A 25,397-nucleotide genomic window follows, 5' to 3' on the forward strand; every position below is an offset into this window, starting at 1 on the left:
CGGTAAGCCACACGACTGCCCACATTCCAAAAAAAAATGCAAAGATAAAGACAGAGACAGACCGCATAGGTCCAAAGCTGCAGACGACTCTTCTCCTAAGTTAGTCGCCAGTTCGCCGGTACTCAGGCTCTTTCACAGCCCCTGATACCCGCTACTTCAGATTCGCAGGCCTCTACTGAGATCCATTCGGAGTCCGGTATGTCACGAGATGCTTCTTCGACTGTGGAACCTGCGGATGTCTTTACCTTGTTGGTCCGGAGCTGCTGTGCAGGCACCGGCTTCTGAGGGTGTATTCAGGCCTACTGACTTGCATATTAAACCGACGCATTCTTCTTCTTCAAGGCCTAAAACTCGATCCATGCCCAGAAAACCAACGCCCAAACCGCATGGTCAGGCCACTATGCCTAAAGAACAAATGATAATCATGGCTGAAGACCGTATTACTCTAATCAGGGGAAGCCCCCCTTCTCCCTCTAAAAGACCTAGGACTGATTTTCCTTCTGATTCTTCTGATCAGGATTCTGAAATTTCTGTTTTCTCTGATGACCAGGATTTACCCTTATCTACCTATGAGGATTCTGATGCAGAGTACTCCCATTCCCTCTGTTTCCCCTCCAGAGAATTTCTCTTTTGGTGAAACCTTGCATACTCTTAGGGAGCATTCCTGCTGGGAAAGCCAGAATTACTCTGGCTCCAAAAAGAGGCTTAGGGAATTCTTACTCCTGCCTCAACACAGGCCTTTAGCTATACCTCCTGTACTGGACATTGTAGATGGTGTGTTCTCTGAATCTAGCCTGGCCCCTGACACTTTTGTCTCCTGCTCCTAGAAAACCTGATAAGTATTACAGGGTATCTAACTCTCACAAGTTCCTCATTAAAAATCCTACTGCAGATCCTGAGACCATTTCACAGGGACCCAAGGGCATTAAGGCTACTACTGCCAAAAAGTCCTACCCCCCCCCCCCCCGATAGAGATTCCAGGGCGGCGCTGGATAGATGGAGTAAGAAGGTATACACTTTTGGCCATTAGGGCCTTAAACTGCCAGTTTCATATGTTAAAGTATCAGCAGCATATTACTGGATTGCTTAAACAGAAAATGATGTTGATTCCTGACTGTGCTGAAAATAAAGGATTACAGGATTTAATGCATTCTGTTGAACAAGTTGGAAAACATACTTTGCAATGTGATTTTGATTCATTAGAGGCATCTTGCAGGGCTGCTGTCACTGGGTCTGTATTTAGAAAAGGCATGCTTGGCTTAAGGAGCAATCTTTGCCAGATCATGTTAAAGCTAAATTACTGGATGCTCCCTTAAACCAAGACCGCCTGCTTGGCAACAAAGCAGAAGTAGTACTTAAAGATGGAGAAAAAAGCTAAATCTATGCAAACTGTTAAAGATTTCATGCAAGTACAGCCTCCCAGACTTAGAAGGCATTGGCCCTCTAATAATTGGTCCTTTCCTGCCTCTTCCAGGCCTTCTCAGTCCAAACTCAGAACCAGCAGAACACCCAGGCTTCAGTCCCAAGGTACTCACAGGCCTAAACAGTGGGGGGGCTCCCACTTCCAAAGCAGGGAGTAGTAAGACTTCCCCTATGGTAAACTGTCTGAATGACTTAACTTTAAACCTTCCAAGCCCTGCTCAAGTGACTGTTCCTTTAGGGGGAAAGGTTGCCCTGCATGCAAAAAATTGGAAACTCATTACCCAGGACAAATGGGTTTTAAATATAGTTTCCCAAGGATACAGATTCCATTTCCACTCCTTACCAACCACAAACGGTTGGCCAGACCTACCCCCAAATCAGTGGGCAGAGGCTCAAAAGCAAGTTCTCTGTCTTTTAAGCATCAGGGCTATTTAACCTGTCCCAGAAGAAGAATGGGGGCAAGGTTTCTACTCAAGACTTTTTCTGGTATCCAGAAAAGACGATTCCTGGCATCCTATCCTGGACCTGTCTATACTAAACGCATTTTTGGTAATCCCAAAATTCAAGATGCTAACTCATCATCATCTGCTTCCCATGCTAGGCAAAAATGCTTAGTTGGCAACACTGGATTTAAAGGAAGTCTACCTGCACATCCCAATAAGGGAATCTTGCAGAAGATACCTACACTTCAGAGCAGGCTACATGCACTATCCGTTCTCTGCACTGCCCTTTCGCTTATCTACTGTGCCCAGACTATTCACAAAGTGCCTAGCTCCAGTCATTGCATTTTGCAGGCAAAGAAATATTCAAATATGCCCATACCTGGACGATTGCCTAATTCAGGCAGAAAGCCAGGACATACTATTAAATCATCTGGCATTTGTAAAGAAATTATTAACTTCTCTGGGATACACCATAAACAAAAAGAAATCACATATTGTACCCTGCTAACAAATTGTATTCCTGGGAGCAAGCTTGAATACAACTTCCCAGATGGCCTACCTCACGCCAGAGAAACAAGTCCATTTGACAGCCTACTTCAAACTACTGGTCACAAAGACCCAGCTATCTGCAAGGAAAATACTGCAAGCCCTGGTGTTCATGGTCTCTTGCATTCTACTAATTCCATATGCAAGACTGCATATGAGGAAACTACAATGGTATCTAAAAAGCCTATGGTGTCAACATTCTCAGGATCTGGAATCAATGATTCCTATCATACCTTGCCTACAGATAGAGATCCTTTGGTGAGCAGAGGCCTACCACCAAAACAAGGGGCTGCCATTCACTCTACCCCCTGCCACCCAAACCCTAACAGACTCATCAGACTGTGCATGGGGGGCTTCACTTGGCAGGGCAGTGCATTCAGGGCAAATGGAAAACAAGTCAAATGCACCTGCATATCAATCTAAAAGAAATGTTAGCTGTACAGAATGCTCTGACTGAGTTTAAGGACCACATTCTTCCAGGACAAATATTGGTAAAGACGGACAACACCACTGTTATGTGATACATAAACAAGCAGGGGGGAACCCACTCATACTTGTTCTGCAGACTAGCCATGGCTCTGTGGAGCACAGCCTTGAGCTACCAAGTGCATCTACAGGCTCAGTTCCTGCCAGGAAAGCTAAATACACTGGCAGTCGACCTAAGCAGAAATCTCATGGACCCACATGATTAGAAACTGGAACCAAAGATATTCAACACGTTGAGAAACAAATGGGGGAGCCCAGAGATGGAGCTGTTTGCCTTCCCCCAGAACTACCAATTGGACAAATTTTGCATAAGGGCTCCCCACAAACTAGCTTGGAAAGTGGATGCCCTGTTCTTCACCTGGAAAAACCTAACAGTTTATGCCTTTCCCCCTCTGCCTCTCTTATCCAAAGTGCTACTAAAGATCAAACAGGACAAACCAAGGACAATACTGATTGCACCAGACTGGCCATGCCAACACTGGTAACCCCCTCTTGTGCAGTGTCACTGCTGGCATAATGGCACCTGCCTCAAACCCCTGCCCTGCTGTCCCAGCAGGAGGGCCAGATTCTGCACCCACTGTTTCAAACCCTGAACCTGGTAGCCTGGCTAATTACCTGATCTCTCCGTTACCATCCTTCAGTAAGCAAGTAATGGATGTCATTCTGTAGGCAAGGAGGCCTAGTACTAGAAAATCCTATGCTGAAAAATGGAAAAGATTCTGTTCCTGGAGCCAAACTCAGGGGATGGGCACAACATCACCCAATTTACCTCAAATTCTTCAATACTTAACTGAGATGCTTCACAAGGGCCTTTCCTTTTTTTCCATCAAAATTCATGCCTCAGCCATTTCAGTTCATTACAATACAGAGCCCACCCCTCTTCTCTCATCCACTGCTGAAGCAAATGTTCTTCATGTTTCACTGTTGTATGTATGAAAGTAAAATGTATGCGGTGTTAAATGATTATTCTCGTTATACCCCGGTCTCTATTAATGAAATTCATATTTCCTATAAAAAAATAGACTTAGCCATTAAGGATTTGTTTGACCAGGGAGTTATTGATTATAGTACATATCAATATTTAGAAAATGCGAACCCAAGGGTACCCTCTGTATTTGGGGTACCCAAGATTCACAGGGACATTATGGATCCACCCTTGAGGCCCATTGTAGCTGCTCAAGGATCAAAGATTTCCCCCCTTTCAAAATTTTTGGACTGGAAATTTAAACTTTTATGGCCTAGGGAACATTACTTACTTAAGGACTCCTGGGAATTTTTATGCAAAATTATGCCTGAGTTCAATGTACCTAACTTACGGTTTCTTACTATAGATGTGGTAGATCTCTTCTCTGTTATACCGCATGAGATGGGATTATTTTGGCTTGAGGAGGCCCTCAGGGAGTGCCCAAGGACCAATGAGAATGACATCTTTTTAATTTTGGAGCAGGCAGATTTAGTATTACACAATAATTTTATATATTTTCTGATGAATATTTCAAACAGATTTCTGGAGTGGCCATGGGTGCCAATTGTGCACCTACTTGTGCTGATATTATTTTATCTGTTTGGGAAAAGAAATATATAATAAATAGTGAATACAAGAACAATTGGATATTTTATTCAAGGTTTTTGGACGACATTTGTATTTTCTGGACAGGGTCAATTGATTCTATAGTGGATTTTATGAATTATTTAAACTCCACTACTGATTTTTTGACGTTTACACATCAAGTATATTCCGGAATGGTCCATTACTTAGATGCGTCTTCAAGTATTCATGATCATGGTTTTAAATCTACAATCTATAGAAAACCTACTTTTTCCAACAGTTACATTCACTATCAAAGTTCACATCCAAGACACCAGAAAAAGGGTATTGTTAAAGGCCAGTTTTTCAGGGCATCCCGTATGACATCTGATGACATGGACTATCAATCAGAATGTTTTAAACTTACTGAGATGTTTTTAGATGGGGGTTACCCTGAAGAATTTATTAATAATATTTGTCAAGAGGTCCAGGAAGGTAGGAACAACAAGTATCGACCTATTTTAGGTACAGGGGAACTGGAAAAAACCCCAAGAGCTAAAAGAATCCCAGTTAGAGTTCAACAAGGCTTTTGTTACTGAGTATAGTGCCAATTCTGGCACTATCAGAAATATTATTGAACGGGAATGGGGATATCTTTAGAGATATTACAGATCTTAGTAATCTAAAAAGAAAGAATGTTAAAACAGTATTCCGTAAGGGAAGTAACATCAAGAATTTATTACAGCATGAACCCAATACAAACAGGTTTTTCAACCAATGTAAGGGTACATATAGGTGTGGCACATGCTCACAATGTAAATATATTTCCCATACGGACAAAATATTCCTTTCAGCTAGAAATAGGTTGATAGGGTCTACAAAATTTTCAAATTGTAACAGTCAAGGGGTTATATATCTAGCAACTTGCCAAACATGCCAAGCATTTTATGTTGGCAAAACTGAAAGACATCTCAGAAGGAGAATCTATGAACTCTTTTATGATATTCAGAAAGAAAATTCCAGCAATGCCTTTTACCAACGTCTTTTAGTTTGTCCAAAGGCTAGATATGAATTTTTTGTTCTAGAAACTATGGGTAGAGACAATAGGGGTGGTCCCTGGGAGACTAAATTGGAGCATAGGGAAACCTACCTGCAGATTTTACTGGAAGCAAATAGAGTTCCAGGTCTAAATGACACTATATCTATAGCACCTCTTCTTAAATTAAAAGCTGGTAGATTGTAATTAATCATCTTTCTTGTGTTTTACAAATGTTCGTTACATGTTAATTTTACTGGTATAATTAATATGTATTTTTTATACAATATGTATTTTAATGTTTTATTAATTCATACATAACATAATATGTTTAACATTTTAAAGTTTGAGATATTTATCTAGTGTTTTTATATGTAGCTTGGAGCTAGTATTACTTTAAAATTTTAATTAGTTAATTGGGTGGTTGATTGTTTCACTTATATAAGACTGGTTTGAACAAATGTTGTGTATCTGATGAAGTCAAGAACTTGAATTGACGAAAACGTTTTATTGCAATTTGCTTGCGTTAATAAAGTTAGTGGTTGCGGTCTTCCTACACTGATTTTTTTGGATTATTCATTTTTTTTTTCAATCAGTAGAGTCTCCGTTACAGTTTCTCACTGTTGCAGTCATTAAATTTGGGTAATCTGCTGGCAGGTTGCCCTCAGTCGGCCTGAATAACAAAGTCTTGGGTCTGCGTCGGTTGCTGTCTCCTCTTCCATGACGTCAGGGGTATAAAACATGCAGCCAACGCCATTTTATTCAGTCTTTCTTGCCACGTGGTGCCCGAAGCAGAAGCAGTTCGCAAGTGCTGGTCGGCCAACTCCTGAACTTTTCATATTTGAGTTTCATAACCAAAGTCTTCAAATTAAAGCTAAGTACAACGTTGGGGAAACTTTTTCTTGCTCCTTACCGATGTCAGTAAAAGTTAATAATTGCATTACTTGTGGGAAGCAAATACCTCATAAAGATTTTCATTTGTACTGTATTTCTTGCCTAGGCCCAGATCACATCGTGCCTTGATGTCGGTTTTGTGCTAGATTTAACCAACGCACTATTAAGCATTGGTATATTTTTGCTTCTAAATATTTTGGTTCAAGATTTAATTATCCCGAAATGTCGTCGGTTAGCAATCCAACTACCGGAGTTCACAAAAACGCAAAGAAAAAGACAAGAAGACAGACCGTCGTGGTCCAAAACCGACGACGAAACTTCTCCTAAGCCAGTCGCCGGATTGCCTGTACTCAGTCAGGCGCTTTTGCAACCCCTGATACCTGCTACTTTTGAGTCGCAGGCCTCTACCGAGACCCATGCGGAGTCCAGTATGCTGCGAGATTCTCAGAGTATTGAACCCGCGGATGTCTCTCCCTTGGATGGGTCCGGAGCCGCTGAGCAGGCACCGGCTTCTGAGGGTGTTTTCAGGCCTCAACATTTTTATATAAAACCGACGCCAGCCTCAAAAACAAGATCAAAGACATCTTCTATGTCTAAAAAACCGACGCGTGAGCCACGTGCTCAGGGCCCTATGCCTAAGAAACAGATGATCAAAATGGCTGAGGACTTAATTGCCTTGATCAGGGGTTCCCAACCCCCCCCCCACCACCACCACCACTACTAAGAGGCCTAGGAAAGGCATTGATTATGAATCTTCAGATCAGGTTTCTATTTCTTCTGATTCCTCTTCTGATCAAGAATTTTCTATTCCACCCTGTGAGGATTCTGATGCAGAAGAATCCATCCCATCTGCATCTCCTCCTGAGGATTACTCTTTTGGAGAAACTTTGCATATTTTAAGGGAACATTTTCACTGGGAGAGTCAGGATTTCTCTGAATTAAAAAAGAGGCTTGGGGATTTCCTCCTTCTTCCTCAGCATAGGCCTTTGTCAATACTTCCTGTAATAGACATTGTTGATGTGTTTTTGGAATCCAGCATGGCTCCTGATTCCCTGCCTCCGGCTCCTAGTAAGCCAGACAGATATTACAGGGTTCCTGACTCCCACAAATTTCTATTCAGCAATCCTGCTGCTGATCCTGAGACTATCTCGCAGGGTCCCAAAGGTATAAAGGCCTCTACAGCCAAAAATCCTACCCCCTCTGATAGAGATTACAGGACGCTGGATAGATGGGGAAAGAAGGTGTATACGTCTGCAGCCTTGGCAATTAGGGCCTTAAACTGCCAGTTTCGTATGCTTAAATATCAACAGCATGTTATGGGCTTATTGAAACAGAAAATGATGTTGATTTCTGATTGTGTGGAAAATAAAGAATTACAGGAATTATTGCATTCAGCAGGACAGATTGGAAAGCATACTTTGCAATGTGGATTTGATTCCTTGGAGGCCTCTTGCAGGGCTGCAGTTACTGGATCTGTGATTAGAAGGAATGTCTGGCTCAAGGAGCAAAATCTGCCTGATCATGTTAAAGCTAAATTGTTGGATGCCCCCTTGCAGCATGATACTCTGTTTGGTAATAAGGTAGAAGAGGTTTTAAAGAAAATGGAAGAAAAAGCTAAATCTATGCAAACTGTAAAAATTTCTTGCAAGTGCAGCCACCCAGGTTCAGTAGGCACTGGCCTAATAAAAATTGGTCCTTTCCTGTATCCAACAGAGCCACTCAATGCAAATCCAGGCGCTCAAAAGGCTCCAGATACCAATCACAGGGTTCTTACAGGTCAAAGCAATGGGGTGCCTCCACCTCCAAATCTGGAGGAAACAAAGCACAGCCCTACAGTAAGCAGTCTCAGTGACTTCCCTCTACTTTCACCAAGCACTTGTCTTTTGGAAGCCCCATTGGTGGGAAAACTAGCAATTCATGCTCAAAATTGGCAGTTAATTACCCAGGACAAGTGGGTATTAAACATAGTATCCCAGGGGTACATATTTCATTTCCATACTTTGCCAATTCCAAATGGTAGGCCAGATCTGCCACAAAATCAGTGGGCAGTGGCTCAGAAACAAGTTATGTCCCTCATGTATATGAGGGCTGTTCAACCAGTACCAGAAAAGGAAAAAGGACAAGGTTTTTATTCAAGACTTTTCCTAGTACCCAGGAAAGACCATGCCTGGCATCTAATACTGGACTTATTGATTTTGAACATGTTCCTGGACATTCCAAAATTCAAAATGCTGACTTTACAACAGCTACTGCCTATGCTGGGCAGGAACGCTTGGTTAGTGACTCTAGACTTAAAAGAGGCATACTTGCATATCCCAATAAGGAAATCGTGCAGAAGATACCTCTGCTTCAAGGCAGGTTTTTTACATTACCAATTCTCTGCACTGCCCTTTGGCTTATCTACTGCGCCCAGGGTCTTTACAAAGTGCCTGGCTCCAGTAATTACATTCTTCAGACAAAGAAGCATATTCATTTATCCTTATCTGGACGACTGTCTCATTCAAGCAGAGGACAAGGACACTCTTCTTCAATCTAGCGTTTGTAAAATGGCTTCTAACATGCCTAGGGTTCACAATAAACGAAAAGAAATCCCAACTGGTACCCTCTCAAATGATTACATTCCTGGATGCAAGCTTGAATACAACTGCCCAGATGGCTTACCTTATGCCAGACAAACAAAGGCAACTGACAACATACTTCAAACAAATGGCAACAAAAACCCAGTTATCTGCAAGACAAATTCTACAGGCTTTTGAGTTCATGGCATCCTGCATTCTACTAATTCCATATTCGAGACTGCATATGAGGAAACTTCAATGGTACCCAAAAAGTTTATGGAGTCAACATTGTCACAGTCTGGAAACAATGATTCCTCTCATTCCCTGCCTACAACAGGAGTTTTTTTAGTGGGCAGAGACATGTCACCAAAACAGGACTGTCATTCACTCTATCCCCTGCCACCCAGACCTTAACTACAGATGCATCAGACTATGCTTGGGGGGGCTCACCTGGCGGGGAGATGCATTCAGGGCAAATGGATCCCAAAACAAATGCATCTGCATATCAACCAGAAAGAGATGCTAGCTGTTCAGAATGCTCTGACAGCCTTCAAGGACTTACTTCATCCAGGACAACTACTGATAAAGATGGACAACACCACGGTTATGTGGTACATAAACAAGCAGGGGGGTACACATTTCTACCCCCTTTGCAGACTAGCCATGGCATTGTGGAACACAGCTTTGACATCTTCAAGCTCAATTCCTGTCAGGAAAACAAAATACTCTGGCAGACGACCTAAGCAGAAATCTTATGGACCCGCACAAGTGGAAACTGGATCCACAAATCTTCAGCATGTTAACACAGAAATGGGGGAGCCCAGACATAGATCTATTTGCCTCTCCCCAAAATTATCAACTGGACAAATTCTGCACAAGGACTTATCACAGAAAAGCATGGGAAGTGGATGCCCTATCCTTCAGTTGGAAAAGCCCATCAGTCTATGCCTTTCCCCCTCTGCCTCTTCTCTCCAAGGTCTTACTAAAGGTCAGACAGGAAAAAACAAAAATGATCTTAGTTGCTCCGGACTGGCCTCGCCAGCACTGGTACCCAATTCTAAGGAATATGTCTCAACTTCCTCCTTGGTACTTGCCTCAAATACCTCATCTACTGTCTCAGCAGAACAGTCAAATCCTGCACACACGGCTCCAAACTGAACCTTGCAGCATGGCTGATCATTTAATTATTCAAACAACATCTCTCAGTAAATCTGTGATGGATGTCATTTTGGAAGCCAGAAGGCCTAGTACTAGAAAATCTTATGCTGATAAATGGAAAAGATTCTGTGCTTGGATCCAAGCACAAGGAACGGACACAGCAAAGCCCAATATCCCTCAGGTTTTACAATATTTGACTGAGATGCTTGACAAGGGCCTATCTTTTTCTTCAAAAAAAATCCATACCTCTGCCATCTCGGCTCATTACAACACAGAGCCTCCCCCCTTTTCTCATCCTCTGCTTAAACAGTATCTTAGATGGGCCAAAAATTTAAGGCCTCCCAGATCACCACCAACTCCTGCATGGGACCTCAATTTTGTTCTGGAAAAACTCACCCTGCCTCCATCTGAACCAGCAGCTACTGCGGATATAAATTTTTTATCTTGGATAACAGCTTTCCTCTTGGCAATCACTTCAGCAAGAAGGGTTTCAGAACTACAGGCTCTCATGGCTGTGGAGCCATTTATTACATTTTACCCGGACAGGGTGTCCCTCGGGACCAATCCTTCTTTGATGCCTAAGGTGGTATCCAGTGTGGCTCTTAACCAAACAATTCACCTGCCAACATTTTACCCAAATCTGCAGAACAAGAGGGAGCGGATTCTGCATTCATTGGACGTACACAGACAACTAAGATTCTACTTAAACAGGACCAAATCTCTAAGAAAGTCTAAGCAGCTACTGGTGGCATTTGCTGCAGGATCAGAAGGGAAGGGCTATATCAAAGCAGACTATTTCTAAGTGGATAAGCCACTGCATTTGTTTCTGCTACTTGCACCATGGTAAACCTGTGCCCAAGGGGAGCAGGTCACATTCCACCAGGGCTGCCTCTACCTCAGCAGCTTTTCTCAGAGGAGTTCCAACCAAAGACATTCTAGAAGCTGCTACATGGAGCTCTGTCCATACCTTCACAAAGCATTATAATTTGCCTCTATTCTCCAAATCCATGGCAGGCTTTGCCACTGCAGTTCTGCAGGGCCTTATAGCCGCTCCTAATGCTTTTTAGTTCCATCCTCCCATCCATAGCTTTGGGATTCTACCCAAATGTAATGATTGTAACAGTAAAACATGAAGCACATAGTACAGTTGTGTACACTTACCATAAATGTAGATGTTCGAGTGTATTCACTGTTGCAGTCGTGGTTACCCTCCTTCCAGCCCCCTGACTTCTGTTACCTATACCTCTATTCTTGTTTTACTATGCTTAAAGCTTTTTGGTGTATTTGCTTTTTTGTTGGAGGTGTAACCTTGTATATAATTGCTTCCCATTATGGGGGCACCTGACTTCTGGGGCAAGAAAAACTGATGTAATGGTGTCTGTTGCATGGTTTATACCACTGACTACCTGATGTCATGGAATATGAGAGAGCAACCGACGCACGACCCAAGTGATGACTGCAACAGTGAATATACTCGAACATCTACATTTATGGTAAGTGTACACAACTGTACTTTCTGCTCTTTAGGTTTCTGAAAGATCTAGAAGTTATGCCAAAAGGTTGGTTACCTATATACATCTGTTTACCGTTCTGTTAGAACATGTACTGTTACACTGAGTAAGCACTCTCAACTGTATTGCTTACTGTGTACTACTCTATGAAGATCGGACCCTCCCTGGTCAGAAATACTCTCCCTTGTGTTCCCAAGTGCTTGGGCATCCTCCCTCCCACCAGTCTTGTCTGTTGGAATTCTCTGTAATTTGGATAGATGTATACATGTATATTAAATTGTGTAAGTTTCAATTCTTCATTGTTTTGTTTTACTGACTTTGTATTTGTTCAAATGGTTGTACAGACTGGAGGGTAAAATGTTAGGTGCACACTCAATAAAATGCTCCACAGTTGAGCACTTTTCCTTTGTTAGTGGAACTTCAGAGAAAAACTGCCAGGTTGGAACTTCAGAGAGAATGAGCTCTTTCATACACCCACTGGGGAGAGTGACCACTCATAAATCAACTCCTGTATTAAGAACATTTCTGCTACTTATTTAATGCCCTCATAAAGTGATAGTCATGCTTTATTTTGTTGTTTTTCGTGTAACTCAATCTAAGTGTAGAACTTGCTACATTCTGCATGAGAAATGTTTTTGTTTTATTAAAACTTTGCAGTCATACTCTTCATATAGTTATTCTTGAGAATGACTGTTAAAATAACTAATTGAAGATATTTGTGTGTGTTAATTTACAGAAGGCGATGAAGAAGATGAAGCTAACAAGATAGAGGCCTTACATAAAAGGAGAAACTTGCTTGCAGCTTTTTGCAAGTTGATAATTTATGATATTGTAGATATGCATGCAGCAGCCGATATTTTCAAGCACTATATGAAGGTACATAAACATGATCGTCATTTTATGCATTTGTTGGTTGTTTAGTTCCACTCAAAACAGTTTATTCATGCTGTTATTTGCAACAGATATGCATGTCTTGACTTTCTAATTGCCAAGCAGCAGTTGAGTCAGAAAATGTGTCCTTAGCATTTTGCTTTATTGAGTTTACCCCCACAGCAAGCTTGTGATGTTGCTTTAAACACACCAGTAAAAGGAGGTAAAATCCTTCTTCGCAGTTCTTTCCTTTTCTCACAAGTAATTAATGTTCCTGCAGCCAGAGCTTATGGAATTTTTCCATTTGGTTTTGTTAAGCTGTTGTAGATGAATCCTGTGTAATCAGCATTTCTTGCTAGTCTTGTTTCTTAGTAGCATTTGGCATGTTGCTTGTATTGGAAACACTTCAACCATTGTGCTTGCAGTTGATATTTTGTGAAGTTAGCCATACTGACTATGGTGGGGCGGCCACGGTGGTGCAGCGGTTAGCGTTGCCGCCTCGCAGCAGTAGGTTCTCCGGTTCAATCCTTGGCTGGGGTGCCTTCTGTGCGGAGTCTGCATGGAGTCTGCATGTCTTCCCTGTGGTCGCATGGGTTTCCTCCGGGTGCTCCGGTTTCCTCCCACATCCCAAAGACGTGCTGTAGGTGGATTGGACACTCCAAATTGGCCCTAGGTGTGAGTGTGTATGCCTTCTGTGGAAGGTTGGGTGCCGGGCTGGCAACTCGACATTGTAAAACTCCACTGCCAATCATGAGCGGACAGTTGATCCGCTGTGGCGACCCCTAACCGTGAAAAAGCCGAAAGAAGAAGAAGCCATACTGACTATCTATATTTTCTTCTTTGTACTTATAAATTGTATTGTAAGATCATGTTTCTTTTTGTGAAGAACTTAACGAGAGTGGAGACCAACTGTGAATCTCTTCTAAGAAGTTGACTGAAAATTAACATGGATTCTTCTCTCTCTAAGATTGCTACCACGTGTTGTACCCTTGGTCTCCAGTCACAGAATGGCAGCTGTGTATAAAGTTTTGTAAATCTCACAAAAGGCCAGCATTAGTTAGCATTCCACATTCTGATATCTCCAAAGGGTTCTTTTGAAGAAGGCATTTGCACTGCCATTGCTGTTGTGCCTACCGCCACTTTCCTTAGGATGATTTCCATCCTTTTTGCCTGCTGACCACACTTGAAGACTCTTCCATCTTGCTTCATTGGTGAGTGAGCACTAGGCTAATGGCCCTGGAGCAAATACAAACCTAGCCCAATAAAATTCCCAGTCCTGTTGCCAGACGTTAGTTCCTTGTGCCCCTATCGAGCAAAGCTGTTGAAGTGTGATCCCTGGGGTGAATTTCCTGTTACCCATCCACTCGTCAAGATTTTTCTTGAAGAGGGCTAATGAAGTGCTCTGCTTGACATGAATCGGGAGTTTATTCCAGAGTATGGGAAGTTTCTGGGTTAGGAACCTGTCCCTCCAGCAGGTTCTATTTAATGTGGTGATAGGGTTGAGGTCTTTGGAGCGTGTGGTGCGGAGGGATTGGGACTTTTTCATATGAAGCATGTCTAGCAACACTGGGTCAGACATGGCTTAAGTAGGTGATTTGAGAAGGAATAAAGCTGGAGTTGTTTGAGTCTTTCTGCATAAGGCATGTGTTTGAGTCCTAGGCTCCTCTTTGTGAGGAATTTCTGTGGCCTCTGCAGTTGTAGGAGTCTAGTGAGGTACATGCCAAATGGAGCATTGTATTCTATAATGTGTCTAATGAGGGATGAGTAGAGAGGAATTATGACTTATTTCCTCTTGGATTAGAAACCTTTTGTAATGAGGTGAGCCACGTAGAAAGACTTAACAACAGTGGCAACATGGTTGTCAAAGGAGAGGTTGCTATCTACCTGTGTCCCTATATCTTTTATCACGCCTTGGGAGTTGAGTGGGCTACCGTCGATGTGGTAGTTCATGGGCCCCGCATTTTTCCCGAAGGGAATGACAATGCACTTTTTAGCATTGAGCTTAAGACCATGGTTCTGGCAACAGTCGTAGGTCTCTGTGAGACCTTTTTGTAGAATGTCTACATCAGCCTGAGAATCTATAATGGCTCCCTGCTTGCAGTCGTCCATGAATTTGGTTAACCAGAGTCTCTCTGTGTTGGTCCAAACTTCAGATAAGTAGATGCCAAACAGGAGAGGACCCAGGACAGATCCCTGTGGGACTCCACTTGTAACTGCCTGATAGTCGGATTTGGAGTCTGCTACTTTCACTGTGTGGGTTCTGTCCGTGAGCCAGTTGACCACCCATCTTATGACGTAGGGGTTAATGCCAAGGTTAGAGAGTCGCAATGATCCGTGAGTGGGGGATGGTGTTGAAGGCCTTAGCTAGATCGAGGTAGGCTGTATGGGGACTACCTTGCCTTCATCCACCGCTCTGGTGACAGATTCAAAGAAGTCTATCAGGCTGAGCAGATGTGATCTGCCTTTCACAAACCCAAACTGCGAGTGATCCAGGGTTTGAAGGATGTTCATCGTGTTACCCTGCTGCAGTCATCACACTTGGGTTATCCTGTCGTCAGGCGGTCCCGCAGTCAGCCGGATTTCCAAAGTCTTGGTCCGACGTCGGTTGCTGTCGCTTCATCCCTGACGTCAGTGCGCCAGGGGTACATATATTGCAACCGACGCCATTTTCTCCAGTCTTTCTTGCCGCGCGGTGCCCGAAGCAGAAGCAGTTCGCAAGTGCCGGTCGGCCGACTCCTGAGATTTTCGAATTCGAGTTTCAGACCGAAGTCTTCTATAAAGCTAAGTACCCCGTTGGGGTAACTTTTCTTGCCTCAGACCGATGTCAGAGAAGTAAATGCCAAAAAGGAGCTGTCCAAGGACTGATCCCTGAGGAACTCCACTTGTGACTGGCCTCTTTGTACAGGTGGACTCACCAATTCTAACTTCTGGGTCCTGTCTGTGAGCCATCTGGCTATCCACTGGGTGGCATACGAGTTTGTAACTAACCTATTGAGTTTGTCAGCAATGCCCAAGTTGGGGTATTGTGTCAGATGCTTTGGCCAGGTCAAGGTGTAGGCAGTGTGAACTAATTTCCCCTTCATCCATTGCTTTGGTTACCTTCTCAAGGTAAAGTTGATGAGGTTGTATGACTTTGCAGACTGCTTTAAGGCATTGGTTATTAATGCCCTATTTGATGTCTTGTCTCTCTTTTGGCCAAAGTTTACAGACCTTTTGACCAGCAGAGAGAGAGACAGAAGGATGCAGTCTGCCCTTAGAGTTTATTTTGCTGCCCCTCAATAGACCTTTTCTCAGAAACAGAAGTTAGGAAAACATCTCTTTCTGGAAATCACAGCAGCCCCTTCAAGAGGCTCCTTCACACTGGATGCCACCCTCACGGCAGGGGTGGTCTACAGAACCAGGACATCCATGGAGGCTTGTCCTAGTGGACTCTGGCGATACAGTGGTTGTGAACTAAATCCAAAAAAAAAAAAAGAAAACACTCCAACACCAGGAATAAAGTCAGCGCTTTCATTTACTGTTTCAGCAAACTTCTTCAGACAACTGACAATTGAATTAATTACCATTTAAATAGACAATCAACCTTATGACATCATATATTAAGTACATAAATATAAAGCCAACATTTAAAGAACCCATAAACAATTCATTTTAGAAGTCAGAAATATTAGTATACAAATACGTAAAGATACGGGTGTTTAAATATACAAAACCAACACGCTCCTGAAATATATGTACATATATTCATATAGATACAAGAATAATTATGAATATAAAAATATTTATATACAAATAAAAGAAAAGAAAATTCATCTCAACAAAGCCCTTAATTTTAAAATACTTTTAAAGGAAATAGCTTCATTTAAACCTGGTTCACTAACAGCATTCAGTTTTACTTGCCAAATCAATTCTTTTTCATCCAGTTTTAGATCACTAGGACCCCCTCTTTCATTTTCATTAACTTTCTCCAAGACTAAGAAATTAAATTCATGTGAGGGGAGTAGGATTTAATGTGCCTAGCCAAGGCATTTTTCAAGTCTAATCTGCTTATAGCATATATATGTTCATAAATCCTAGATACAGTGGTTGTACTTAACACATCCAATGGACTTTTTAGTTTTTATAACCAGTATTATTCACGATCAGATCAAGTGGTAAATGGAATCTCCTTTGGTGTCCACTGGGTGACAGTTTGTGTTTCCCCTTCTCGGGCCAAAGTTGCAGCTGACACTTCTCTTCTGGGTGGGGGGGGGGGGGGTTTGAAGGGAGGCCTATCCAGGGGACCTGGTCTGCTACTGAAGCCATCCTGTACTTCAACGTCTTAGAGATGAGGGCAGTCCTCCTTGAATTGTAGGCTCTTCAGGACATTCTTCCCACGGCTTTGATTTCTGTCCATGCAGACAAATATGTCGATGGTCTGGTACCTGAACAAACAGAGGAACCCATTCTTACTCCTCTTTGTTGGAAGGCCATGAAGGTCTGGCAGCAGGCAATTTCAGTTGAATGGTTTCTGATTGCAGTGCACATTTTGGGGAAATCCAACGTCTTATTGGACAGTTTGAGCAGAAACATTCTCTTTCTTCTTGAGTAGTCACGGAGTCCAAGGGTTTCTGCTCAGATTTTTAGTGCTTGGGGCACTCGTGTTGCATCTTGTTCACTTCCCCATCCAACATCAAGTGCAGCAGCTATTATGCCTTAGTTCTTTCGCAGGAACATTCCTCCAGGGACGCTCTTCTGTGTGCTTGGCACTCAGTCTTCTATACGCGTATCCTCTAACGCTGTTGATAATGAAGATTCTTCATAAAGCAGCTCATTATAGAGCGACTGTAATCCTCATTGCTCCCCTTTGGCCTTGCCAAGTGTGGTTCTCCTTTCTTTGGCCTTTCCTAATGTACCCTCCCTGGGTCCTTGATCCCATTCTGGATCTCATTTCTCACTTGGCAAACCTGACTCCCCTCCTTGATGCTCAGATTATCCACTTGTTTTTTCTGATTCCTTCGATGACCAGGAATCCCAACCTTTCAGATGGAGTCGTTCATATCTTAACTTCTTCCCAAAAGATGTATGCTCATAAGGTGTATGCAAGTAAGGAGAAGCACTTTGCCTTGTGGACTATCTTTCAGGACTTGGATCCCTTTTCCACACTATTAGAGGTTGTCCTAAACTTTCTCACAGATTTGTTTATTTCTGGATGTAGTTACTCGACTATTCAAGTGCAATTGGCAGCTGTATCCAGTTTTAACATTGAGTAGGAATAATGTGCCATTGGCTGCCCTTAAGCTCTCTAAGGTCTTTCTTAAAAGAACTCTTATTTCTTCCTCCTGTCTAAGGTCCTGTTCTGGTTTGGGACTTGCCTTTTACACTCCAGGTGATGGCCATGCTTCCTTTTGAGCCCTTTGCTACTGTTAATTTGAAGTCATTGTCATGGAAGACTGTGTTCTTGGTGACCATTACTTCCACCAAACACGTCAGAACTGCAGGCCCTCTCTCCTGTTCCTCCTTATTTATTTTTTCATCGAGACAAGAGTTCCCTTAGACCAGATCCTGTTTTCTACTTAAGGTGGAGTCAGAGAGTAGTTTGAACCAGTCTGTTAATCTGCCAGTTTATTTTTCTGATTTTTAGAATAGGAGTGAATATCTACTGCAATGTTTTAATATCCATAGGCAGCTGAGTTTTTATTTGGACAGGGCAAAGTCCTTTAAAAGAAATCTAACCAGTTATTTGTCCGTTTTTCCAAGTCTCAGTTGGGTGCTCCTGTTTCTAAGGTTACTGTGTCCATATGGCTTTCTGATTGCATTTTCTGCAGATATGGTTTGAAGGGAAAATCTGTGTCACAAACCCAAACATCATTATACCAGAGCTATATACAGTTTTTTTCTACTAAGCTGCTTTGGATGACAGTTGTGCATCTGCAACTTGGGTGAGTCATCACATGTTCATGTCCCACTAAAAACTGGATATGTAGTCAAAGTCTAGAGTCTCATTTGGTTCGACAGTATTGCACAATATCCTTCCATGACACCACCCAGGGTGTTACATGGCTGGGACCCTGTTCCACAGGTTGAACCCAATGGAAGGAGACACATTGGATATGAAAGTTATGTACTCACCGTAATGATAGATCCATGTTGTCTGTTTCCATATTGTTCAACCCCACCACCACATTTTTGACAGGCCTTTTTATTCAAGAGGTGACTAAGCTGATGTGACGGCTTTTCCTTTGTTCTTGGGCTCCTTAATTTCTTCTTTTTCTCCCTTTGAGGGCTAGATCCAAAAATAAGTAGAAATAGGGGGCAAATTCAATCTGGTGGAGTGAGGAGTTATAGTCGGAGGAGGTGGAGCTTGGCGAGCTGAAGTCTTTGGAAGTTGGCCAGCACTGGATCCTTGTCAGATCTGATAAACTCACAGGGTGAACCAGACAGAGACAGCAACATGGATCTGTTGTTATGGTGAGTACATAACCTTCAATGTGAAGTTGTTAAATCTCGCCGTTTATTCTCACTGATGGGTTTGAAGCCGATCCTCGGCTCCGACACGGCTGATAACAAAGCTCAAGGTTTGCCAGTAGCTCGAGACCAAGGCCCTTGCCCCACAATGCACTGCTGGAATTACCCCAGATCTAGTTTGCCGCGGCAAGAGAGATCTCGGTGATCCAGCTAGCTCGGACCATTTGTAATAAAAAAACCTTTCTTTTTGTTTTAGAGTTTTTCATAAGATAGTTGTGTGTTAGTGTTTGAAAATTTGATCGTAGAATCTATAGATGTTATGTAGTCCAATCTCGCCTACATTCTTACTCACGGGATCGGAGCTGAATATCGGCTCCGACTCGGCCAAATTTTATTTTCTAGCACAAAGTCTCTAATTGGCTGGGCTAAACGGGTATCCCATGTTGCACTGCTCCATAGCCCCAGATCTCATTTGCCGCTAGTGTAGCTAGGACGTGGTCTCGCTTGGCTGTGGCCAAGTACCTCAAAATTTCTATTTTTCTCTTCAGAAAATTGTTGTGATTCAAACAAAAGTTATTTTAATAGCTATTTCTTCTTGTTTACCGTATATATTTGGTTGAAGTGTTGTCTGTGGTATCCCTAACTGTTCCGGTGGGCAAGGCCCGTTTACGTTAGAGGACCTAGTCCTCCTTTTTGTGCAGTGTTTTACCTTGTGCTTGACTTCCTGTATTCAGTGTGTCTTTTTTTCTCTGGTCGAGTTGTGTGTTGTAGTTCTAGAACCGTTTTACTTGGAGGTTCTTGGGTTTTTGTATGTCACTATAGTTTCCTGGCTAGGTCTCCCTTTCGTCTTGGTGTTTAATACCTTACTTGAGATGTCTAAGGATCAAAAGGAACATAAACCTTCGGGTTTTAAGAAATGTTCCAAATGTAGCTACAAGATGTCTATTATGGACGGACATTCAGTGTGTGTGTATTGCCTAGGAGCAATTCACTTGCAAGAATCCTGTAGTGTTTACCACTCCTTCAGTCCAAGGGTGCTACAGGAAAGAAAAAATAAACTTCTATTGAAGGGACTCCTAAAACCTTCGTTTGAGGAGTCTTTAGACTCGACTTCGAGTACTCAGTCTAAGGCTTCGAAGGCGAAGAAAAGATCTCCGGCTCGTTTTGTCTCCTCGGAGCCTCTGGTGAAAACTTCAAAACTGGACTCTACCTCATCGGCTCCTCTGTCCTCGGGGCTGCAGGAGGTATCTGTTGTGCTGGAATCGACCTAGGCTCCAATTTTATTGGAACCTATTTGGAGCCGGTCTCCCAGTGTCCGGCATGGCTCTCCTGGTAGGAGATCCCAATCCCCCCTCTCTGTCCTCCAGGCTGTCCGATTTGGATGTCGATAGGGTGGTTCAGAGGCTCCTGCAGTCGCCGGTGTTGGCTAAATTATTCTCGGCTCCGACCCAGTCTGCTCCGAAGCCTGACCCGATGCTTGTGTCGATGGTTCCTCCTCCGAGCACTTCCTTGTCTTCGGAGCCAGAGTGCTCCCCTCTGAGTGATGTTCTTGTGCCTGCTTCGATACCCCCCCAAGGGTTTATCGGTGCCGACATCGGCTCCAACCATGTCGGTCCCGCCCACAGGTTTCGGTACTCGGGTTTCCTCTTTCGGGCCCGAGGGGGATACTTCGGGGACATCTGTCGGTTACGAGCCTCCCTCTCAGCGCATCGGCTCGGGGAACCTCGACCCTGGTCATGGCCTTGGAGGTCGGTCCTGGGATTCGGGGGGGGGCCCGCCTTCGAGGCCATGAGGAGCCCACTGGCCAGATCTTCGGTTAAATCACCCGGATCGGTCATTCCGTCCTCTTCCACCCCGGCTAGAGCCTCTGATGCCCCCCTATCCGTGGATGGCGGAGCCCAAAGTTCTGGGGATACCCCCATGAGCGGTCCCCAACTTGAGCGGTCCCCAACTTTCTGAGGGTCCCTCAGAGTCCATGCCTGAGGAGCCCCCCAGAAAGAAGTTGTGCAAGAGGAAGCACATAGACTCCCAGGACGAGTCTCTCACTTCTGATACCGACCTCGAGGAGTCAGAGGGGTCCCCCAAGTCGTCCTCTAATGACGTCTCTTTCTCCGCCATCCTGGAGATATTGAGACAGAGAGGCGACTGGCCGTCCAAAACCCCCTCTGAGGAGGAGTCGGTATTCCTCAAGGCCTTTGGAGCTCAACCCTCCGCCTCCTGGGTGTCTTCACCCTTCAACGAGCTCCTGGATTTAATTTGTCGAAGGGTGTGGGAGAATCCTGATTCGGTGGAACCTGTGCCCAGAAGGCCCAATATGTTTCTTCTTCCGTCCATCCTCCTAACAAGGAGTCCAAAAGCATGAACCGCTATGGGAAGCGTACCCTCTCATCAGCGACCTTCACCCTGCAGTCACTGAACTATCTTTGTCATTTTACTCGGCTCCAGAGAGATCTCCTCAAGGAGTTAGGAGATACTCTATCGGGTAACATACCTGAGGCGTTAGCACACACGGTTAACGCCCAGGTGTCTACCCTCAATTCAGTTGTCAACTCGTCCATGAGGCTTATTTCGTATGCAGCCGAAGGGGCGAGTAGGGCAGCTAGTTCGGGAGTAGCCCTCAGGAGGCAAGCCTGGATGCCCCTGTGTCATTTCGCGGAGGCCTTCAGGTCTTCCTTCACTGACGCCCCCTTTGATGGGTCCTCACTTTTTGGGACCAAAGTGAAAGACAGACACCCTCACCAGATGCGAGCAAGAGGGAATGACCCTGTCTGCCGTAGGGGTCCATTTTTCCCTTCCCTCTAGGCCCTTACCCCAAGGGTCAGAGAGGAGGGAAGATGTGGTTCAAGAAATCACAGAAGTTTTTCCCTGCCGCAGAAGGTGAGTCCCCCTCCAGAGGCAGAGGAGGCCCCCGCAACTCGGGAGACCGTGATTCCTTTCGCGGTTCCTCTTACCACTGTTTCTGATGTGCTGCCCGACTGTGCTATTCTGGAGCCAGTCGGGGGCCGCATTTCGTTGTACCCGGAAGCCTGAGCAAGCATCACCCAGGATCGATGGGTACGCCGAATAGTTTCTGGAGGTTATACCATTCCCTTTTTGTCAGACCCCCCTCCAGTCAGGAGGATCCCGGACGTTCCACCCAGTCAAAGGGATCACGCAGCATTAGAAGTCTCAAAGCTGCTAAACAAAGGAGTCATCCAACCTGTCCCCTCAGACCAAATCGGATTAGGGACTTACTCAAAACTCTTTTTGGTGCTGAAAAGAACAGGGGACCTGAGACCCATTCTAGATCTCAGCCGATTAAACCACTACGTTCTGAAGTCCAAGTTCCAAATGGTCACCCTTCAGTCCATTTTCCCTTTGCTGGGAAAAGAAGTGTGGATGTGCTCCAGCTACCTCAAGGATGCTTATTACCATATCAAAATGGACAGGGCATCCAGGAGTCAGTTACGCTTGCGGCTGGGAGCCAGTCATTTCCAGTTTCGTGCCCTGACCTTTGGTCTCACCACAGCCGCCAGGGTGTTCACCAAGTGCTTGGCGGTGGTGACAGCTCACTTGAGACATCAAGGATTCCAAGTGTTTCCATACCTGGACGACTGGCTCCTTACCGCCCCCACCAGGCATCTTCTCATCTGGGCCAGGGACGCTACCAGTACCCTCTATCAACAACTAGGAATTACCTTGAACTGGGAAAAATCTGCATTGCTGCCCTCACAGCGTGTCACATTTATAGGCGCAGAGCTAGACACCGTCCAAATGCAAGCCTTTCTGCCCCAAGAAAGGATCGGAGTATTGCAGAGTCAGGTTCATGCTTTATTACCCGTCAGGAAAGCACAAGCAAGATGGGTGCTTCAGCTTCTGGGATCCATGGCAGCTACCATTATGTTAGTGCCTCTAGCGAGATTACACATGAGGCTTTTTCAGTGACTTCTCTTTGCCCAATGGTCCTTTAAGAAACTCCCCCTTTCCCACCAGATCCTACTCACGGACTGATGCAAGCAGGATCTCCATTGGTGGCTATGCCCCACTAATCTGGACGAGGGAAAACCGTTTGTCCCTTCGTCGCCATGGTGACCACGGAGGCCTCTCAGATTGGGGGGGGGGGGCATTATCTTGGCAGGACAGTCCAAGGCACGTGGCAAGATCACGAGGTACATCTGCACATCAATGTTTTAGAGCTGAGAGCGGTGCTATTGGCGTTGCGGGCACTTCAGAGCTCTCTTCCTCTGGGAACAATTGCAATTCACTTGGACAACTTGTCCGTTCTGTGGTACTTAAGCAAGGAGGAACCAGATCTTACCCCCTGTGCAAAGAGGCCATGTGAGTGTGGCATTGGGCAGTGTCTTGCCAACGGTTTCTAGTGGCAACGTACATTCCTGGGAAGGCCAGTGTGATAGACAGGCTGAGCAGAGCTATTCTGATGCCTTACGAGTGGTCCCTGAACCTTCTGGTTGCAGAACAGATTTTCAACAGGTGGGGTCAGCCTTGCTGCAATCTTTTTGCCAGTCCCCTCAGTGCCAAATGCAGCAGCTACTTCACCCTGATCCCCCCATAGGGGGAGTCACCCAGGGACGCTCTAGTCCACGATTGGCCCTCTGGTCTGCTCTATGCTTTCCCTCAGTTTCCTCTGTTACCAAGAGTGATTCAGAAAGCCATATCCTTGGGAAGCAAGATGATTCTAAGTGCCCCACACTAGCCTCGCCAAGTCTGGTTCTCCTCCATCAATTCGCGGTGGACAGTCCTTGGACTCTGGACCCAGTACCAGACCTACTGACGCACATGTCGGGGCAGTTCCATCCCTCCCTGCGGACCCTCAGGTTGTGACAACCTGGCTACTCCACTTCCGTCGTTAGTCAGACTTCATCGTTTTTCGCCTGAGGTGGTTCACATTTTATCCTCTTCCCATAAGTCTTCCACCAGGAAGATTTATTCCAGCAAATGGAAGAGATTTTCCATTTGGGCTCAGGCCCAAGGACTTGACCCTTACACAGCCCCAATTCCTGCTGTTTTGGATTTTCTGTCCATGCTCTTTCAACAGGGTTCCGCCCCTGCTACCATTAAAGTGCAGCTGGCTGCTATTTCGAATTTGCGTACCTCCTACGAGCCTTCCCTTATGGCACATAAACTCTGTAAGGCCTTTCTGAAGGGCACCTTGTTACTCCGGCCTCCCGTGCCAGAACCTATCATGCCCTGGGATCTAAACTTTGTTTTGCAAGCCCTGACTTCCCCACCTTTCGAACCAGCTGTCTCATGTGACTTAAAGTTCCTGTCTCGGAAGACTGCTTTCTTGATAGCCATCACATCAGCTAGACTAGTGTCAGAGATTCAAGCTTTGTCCATCAAACCCCCTTATTTAATCTTCCATAAGGACAGGGTTTCTCTTAGACCTAATCCGTTCTTTCTTCCTAAAGTTACATCTACTGTTAATCTCAACCAGTCTGTTGAGCTACCAGTTTTCTTCCCTCAATTCTCGAACAAAGCAGAGTTTAGATTTCATCAATTGGACGTGCACAGGCAGTTACGATTCTACTTAGACAGGACCAATTGTTTGTGTCTTTTTCAGAAAGTAGAGCGGGATTCCCCCATTTCCAAGGTTACAATCTCCAGATGGATTTCAAGTTGTATTTCCTTTATTTACTCCTCTGCTGGCAAAGATCTACCATTCCCAGTCAAGGCTCACTCTACCAGGGCTGTTTCTGCGTCAATAGCTTACCATGCCAGACTTTCTTTGGATGATATTTGTGCTGCAGCCATGTGGGCTTCCCCACACACCTTTATTACTCATTACAAATTGGACGTGGCTTCTAGGGGCCGGGCTTCCTTTGGTTCCACAGTCCTCAGGAGTATCTTCCTTTGAGCCTCCCAGGATAGAGGTGCTAGGGACGCTGTCCCGTGAGTAAGAATGTAGGCGAGATTGGACTACATAAACATCAAGAAGTTATGTACTCACCATAACGTTCGATGTATGTAGTCCATATCGCCTCACATTCTTTACGTACCCTCCCACCTGCCCCCTTCCTGGAGGATTTGGAGGCTGAAATTGGCGTTTGAGTACCCTTCAATGGCAGTTGTTTTTTTCTTGTTCCCCTTGATAGAGTTCTATTGTAGTGGGTTGTTGTTATGCATGAGGTGCGATTGTGGTTTTGCAGAAAACTAGATCTGGGGCTATGGAGCAGTGCAACATGGGATACCTGTTTAACCCAGCCAATTAGAGACTTCGTGCTAGAAAATAAAAGTTGGCCGAGTCAGAGCCGATATTTGGCTCCGAACCCATGAGTAAGAATGTGAGGCGAGATGGACTACATACATCGAACGTTATGGTGAGTACATAACTTCTTGTTTTGGATAGTTAGTGCCCTGTTTGCCAAGTTGTTTTGTGTGGGCCTTTAGCCCTATTTAGACTTATTAATCTTTTTCTAATAGTCAGGGTTTTTCTCTGTGGGCCTCTTTAGCCCTGTATTTGTAAACTATAGTTAATTGTTATAGATTGTACCTGGATTG

The 25,397-nt window shown here is 44.5% G+C and overlaps 1 protein-coding gene across 1 annotated transcript in view; it reads left to right on the forward strand.

Annotated features, from left to right (window-relative positions):
• Window positions 1–25,397, forward strand: part of STAG1 (stromal antigen 1) — a 2,620,144-nt gene that overhangs the window by 1,927,235 nt on the left and 667,512 nt on the right. The window contains exon 22 of the mRNA XM_044070350.1: window positions 12,319–12,458. Within this exon, the coding sequence (XP_043926285.1) occupies window positions 12,319–12,458 (140 nt within the window). The remainder of the gene's footprint in view (window positions 1–12,318; window positions 12,459–25,397) is intronic.

This window comes from Protopterus annectens, chromosome 4.part1, assembly GCF_019279795.1.
Source record: "Protopterus annectens isolate FY-2018-M chromosome 4.part1, PAN1.0, whole genome shotgun sequence".
Classification (NCBI taxonomy): Eukaryota; Metazoa; Chordata; order Ceratodontiformes; family Protopteridae; genus Protopterus; species Protopterus annectens.